Below are 4,867 nucleotides of genomic sequence, written 5' to 3' on the forward strand. Positions count from 1 at the left end.
TACCTCACGCCTCAAAGCGGCGCAGCGGTGGCCCTGGCCGTCGGGCAGCTATGGTGGCGAGACTTCGTCTCGGCAGGTTCAACCATGCCACAAAGGTGTCCGGCTAGTAGCCCGGTTCTTGGGCCAAGGCTACAGGCTAGCTAAGTGAGGAGGTAGTACGACGATTCTGGTGCCAGGCTGCTAGCTTGCTAGTGCGACAAGCCGACCGAGGACAACACCCCCGTCGCGTCATACTGCTAATGTCTACTATGTGTTCTTCAGAAGCTAGGGCGTACCCCAGAAGCGACGCGCATTGTCCTCGCCCGGGCAATGTGGCAAATATGCGAGGGCTACCGGCTAAAGGACGGAGCCGGCCAAAGAAGTCAGTCCGCCATCGCCAGCAACATCCAGTGCGCTTGGCAACACTTAACGTTGGGACGCTTACTGGAAGAAGTCGTGAACTGGCAGACAGTCTCAGAAAACGCCGTGTTGACATATGTTGTGTACAGGAGACTCGCTGGAAAGGCTCCAAGGCAAGGGAATTAGGCGATGGCTACAAGCTGATCTACCACGGCACATCAGATCGCAACGGCGTTGGTATCATATTGAACGAGTCGTTTAGAAATAGCGTCACAGCGGTGGATCGACTATCGGATCGCTTGATGGCTATAAAAGTAGATACAGGAGAAGTGGAATTGCGAGTCGTCTCTGCTTATGCGCCACAGATGGGCTGTAGTGAAGAAGAGAAGGCGTGCTTTTGGGAAGATCTGGAGCAGTACGTCCAATCCCTGGAAAGCGAAGAAGTACTTTCAATCGGAGGAGACTTCAACGGACATGTCGGTTCCCGGAAAGACGGATTCGAGAGTTGTCATGGTGGATACGGCTATGGAGCTCGTAACGACGACGGGTTGCGAATCCTGGAGTATGCTGTTGCAAGTGACTAGATCACTGCTAACACGCAGTATCGGAAAAGAAAATCGCATTTGATCACGTACACCAGCGGCGGTCGTGAAACACAAATAGATTTCTGGATGTTACGCCGACGAGATCGCCGACTTCTGCAGGATTCAAAAGTCATCCCTACAGACCATGTCGCTGCCCAACACCATCTGCTCGTTATGGACTTGAAAATCTCCCGTCCAAGGAAGAGACATCCAAGGACTGAAACACAGCGCATCAAATGGTGGAATCTGAAGGATCGAAAGGAGGTATTTTTCGCGTCCGTGGCTCCATCTACACTTCCCCACCCTACTCGTAGTGTGGAGGAAATGTGGTTGTCTACTTCCAGCGTTATACGCTTGACCGCGGAAAACACTCTGGGAAAGACGACTCTAGGTAAGCCAAAGGTACAAAAGGCTACGTGGTTTTGGAACGAGGAAGTTCAGGCGGCAATTCGTGAGAAGAAGTCCAAGTATAAGCTCTGGTGGAGGACGCGTCAGCCTGAAGATCGGGGTGCTTACCTAGCGGCGAAGAAGGAGGCTAAGAAGGCAGTCTCCAAGGCGAAGTCGGACCGCTACAAGGCTGTGTACGACATGCTTGATACCAGAGAAGGGGAGCGGGCAGTGTATCGTTTAGTCAGAGCACGTCATCGCTCAACGTTGGATATGGAGCACACCAAGATCGTTAAGGGAGCTGATGGAGCCGTTCTGCGCCGCTCTGGTCAGATCCTGGAGAGGTGGCGAGAGTACTACAATCACTTGTGTAACGAAGAGTTCTGTCATCCTCCCATCCCAACCGTTCCCAGCGTCGAGGGTCCTGTTCTACCAATTACTGCCGTCGAAGTCAGTGCTGCCCTCGCAAAAATGAAGTCGAACAAGGCAACAGGTCCTGATGACATACCTGTTGATTTCTGGAAGCTGCTAGGAGATCGAGGGTCCATGTGGCTCGCAACTCTATTTAACAAGATCGTTGCAGAAGGACGGACACCAGACGTTTGGCAAACTTCCGTGACCGTGCCTGTCTGGAAAGGGAAAGGAGACATTGCTGACTGCACCTCGTACAGGCCTATACGACTGCTCTGCCATACGATGAAGGTTTTTGAGCGTGTCCTGGAAGCTCGTCCGAGGAAAATTGTTAGCGTTTCACTCAACCAGTGCGGTTTTGTGAAGGACTGCAGCACTATAGATGCTATCCATGCTGTCCGAATCCTCCTGGAGAAACATCGAGAGAAGAACCGCAGTGTGCATCTTGCTTTTCTCGATCTCGAGAAAGCTCTCGACCGTGTCCCACATGAGCTGTTATGGATGTCCATGAGGTCGCATAGAGTATCAGAAGAATATGTGCGGTGGACGAAGCTGCTTTATGCGAAGCCTACCAGCGTTGTACGATGTGCTGTTGGAACAAGCAGGCCATTCCCTGTACGAGTAGGGGTTCATCAGGGTTCATCCCTCTCTCCTCTGCTGTTCATACTGTGTATGGACACGATAACGAAGGAAATCCAGAAGCAGCATCCGTGGACTCTACTCTTTGCCGACGATGTCATGCTCGCGTCGGAGTCTCGAGATGATCTTCAGAAACAAGTGCAGTCTTGGAAGGATCAGCTGCAGCAATATGGATTGCGCCTCAACACATCAAAAACTGAGTACATGGAGTGCGGACCAAGAATAGAGGATGGTTCAATTCGTGTTGATGGCACCGAATTAAACAAGGTGAACTGCTTCAAGTACCTTGGATCCAAAGTGACTTCCACAGGCGACATTGATCAAGAGGGTCGAGCACGTGTTAATGCTGCATGGATGAAATGGAAAATGGCAACAGGGGTACTATGCGACAAGAAAGTCCCTGTTCGACTGAAGTCGAAGACGGTACAGGACGGTTGTGCGTCCTGTTGCCCTTTACGGATGCGAGTGCTGGCCGACAACGAAAGCCTTGGAAAGAGTGCTGCACGCTATGGAGATGCGAATGTTGAGGTGGACGATAGGTGTAACGCTAAAAGAGAAGGTATCCAACGACACTGTGCGCTCCATCTTCGGTGTCGTCCCGATAACTGAGAAGATGAAGGAGGCGCGACTGAGATGGTTTGGTCACGTATTGCGGCGGGAGGAAGATTCTGTTGCCAAAACCGCTCTGAAGCTCGACGTTTCAGGAGTGAGGCCGCGCGGGAGGCCAAAGATTCGCTGGTTAGACCGTGTGAAGCTGGATATGATAGATGCACGTTTGTGTACGGCTGATGCAATGGATAGAACCAAATGGAAGACAAGAAGCAGAAAAGCGGACCCTGCAACAACGCGGGACAAACGCTAGGAAGAAGAAGAAGAAGGACGGAATCACCCCCACGACTCTTAAATATTCCTTATAAGACAAAACAGCGCTAAGAGTGTTTCCACATTTTTTTCACATTTTCTGCAAATGTTTTGTAAAGGAAAATTGCGTAAACATGCTTTTTGTGGAAAACTTTTAGTTACGTGAATGGATATTGTATTCAGAAAAAAGGTCTTTTTTGTCGTATATGTAAGTATATACGCTAATTCAAACAGTTATTTCCAACCCATTTTCACGATTTAATTAGCACATTATACGAGATCGTATAGTAGGGCCAGAACGACATGAAGGACAGTGCAATTGCGGACGCGGCTTCTCTCGAGGCGGTGCGGTGGAGAGTAGCGGTTAGCGGCGTACTGGGAGCTTTGCTGCAGTTTGCGATGGTCGCACCTCGGTTCCATCTGCAACACGCTTGACTTTCATGCCTTTTGTGGTTTCGTTTCGATCGCATTGTATAGTTTGTAGAGAAAAGGACGTAGTGATATGCGGCATCTTCCGGGCGTTTGTGCTCATAATCCAAACTGCTGGGATTATCAATAGCGCTCTATGCTTTCATTAAAAACATTCGTGGTAATGTAGAATGTCTCAGTCTTCTCGCCTGGAGCTTCTCTTTTCAGGAATTCAACAAAGATTGATCCAGGATTCACATTTTCTTGGCATCACAACTTGATGGAGACTTTGTTCATAGAACTAGACGAGAATCTCACTTTTTTCCGTCGTAACAATTTAAAATGATGAGAAAATCAGTCACTTCGACAAGAGTAAACGTAATTTCTCAGATCAAGCGAAACGTTTAAAGAGTAAAAATACGGACGCATCGATCCTAACGCACATTTTTGAAATAGCACGTATGTATATTTTTGTGACTATCAGGCACAGATTGACGAAGAAGTTATGTCTGTTATATATAACATGCCGTAAGGAGATCAATTTTTTAGGACTCCCTTCGTCTCGCGTTTCTAAAAACACAGGAAGACATTAACATTGGTAAAGCTTAGGTTTCGGTTTCTCATCAGTAAAATGTTTTTTTTAGATAGTATCAATTGTGGAACGTGTCAAATACATACCGAGGTTGAAATGAGGACCGTTTTTTTTCTGCTCCATAGTACACATCATAAAGAATCACTGCTTGGTTTCTGCAGTATTCTTGAGAAACTTTTTCAGGAAAACATGCTACTTCGGGGTGAAACGCTTCTCAGAGAGGCCCCAAAAACTTCGCATATGGTGTGTTAATTACCTGATTGAAACAAACTCTTTTTCTCTCGTTTGGAAGACAGATAGTGTGTTTATGAGACACACTTGTCACATTTGTTTTTAGACAAAAATATTATGCGAAAGAGCCGGTCAAGAAAGAGTTTACTGATGAACAAACATTCAAATGCTGGTGAATGAAAAAAAAACAGTTGACATTTAAAGGCATCACTCCACGAATCTGGTGCGGCTTTCCGGTGGAGTATTCGTGTACGGGATCGTAGATTATTGAGAAAAAGGTGATTCCTTTCATTTCTTCCTAATTCCCGTGGAAAACGGCCCAGAAGATACGTCTTCGAGCATTCCGGCGCACTATTTTCCACAGGGAGTTCGAGTGGAGCGCGCCCATCTTGTGCTTGCGCCGCATCTTTCGGGC

General features: G+C 47.9%; 2 protein-coding genes across 4 annotated transcripts; both read left to right on the forward strand.

The window, feature by feature from the left end:
- Positions 1-248: 248 nt before the first annotated feature.
- Positions 249-923, forward strand: RB195_015601 (uncharacterized protein; the record flags this gene model as incomplete). 2 transcript variants are annotated; one of them, XM_064206385.1, is made up of 1 exon in its annotated part: positions 249-923. In XM_064206385.1, the coding sequence occupies one exon, from the start codon at positions 249-251 to the stop codon at positions 921-923; it is 675 nt and encodes a 224-aa protein (XP_064062266.1). The 2 variants fall into 2 exon arrangements, with proteins under 2 accessions (XP_064062266.1, XP_064062267.1); XM_064206386.1 differs by having other exon boundaries at positions 321-923.
- An 87-nt stretch (positions 924-1,010) lies between these two features.
- Positions 1,011-3,222, forward strand: RB195_015602 (uncharacterized protein; the record flags this gene model as incomplete). Of its 2 annotated transcripts, XM_064206388.1 has the most annotated exons (2): positions 1,011-2,919; positions 3,065-3,222. In XM_064206388.1, the coding sequence occupies 2 exons, from the start codon at positions 1,011-1,013 to the stop codon at positions 3,220-3,222; spliced, it is 2,067 nt and encodes a 688-aa protein (XP_064062268.1). The 2 variants fall into 2 exon arrangements, with proteins under 2 accessions (XP_064062268.1, XP_064062269.1); XM_064206387.1 differs by lacking the exon at positions 3,065-3,222 and having other exon boundaries at positions 1,011-2,969.
- Positions 3,223-4,867: the final 1,645 nt, after the last annotated feature.

The sequence above is a fragment of the Necator americanus genome, chromosome V, assembly GCF_031761385.1.
Source record: "Necator americanus strain Aroian chromosome V, whole genome shotgun sequence".
NCBI lineage: Eukaryota > Metazoa > Nematoda > Chromadorea > Rhabditida > Ancylostomatidae > Necator > Necator americanus.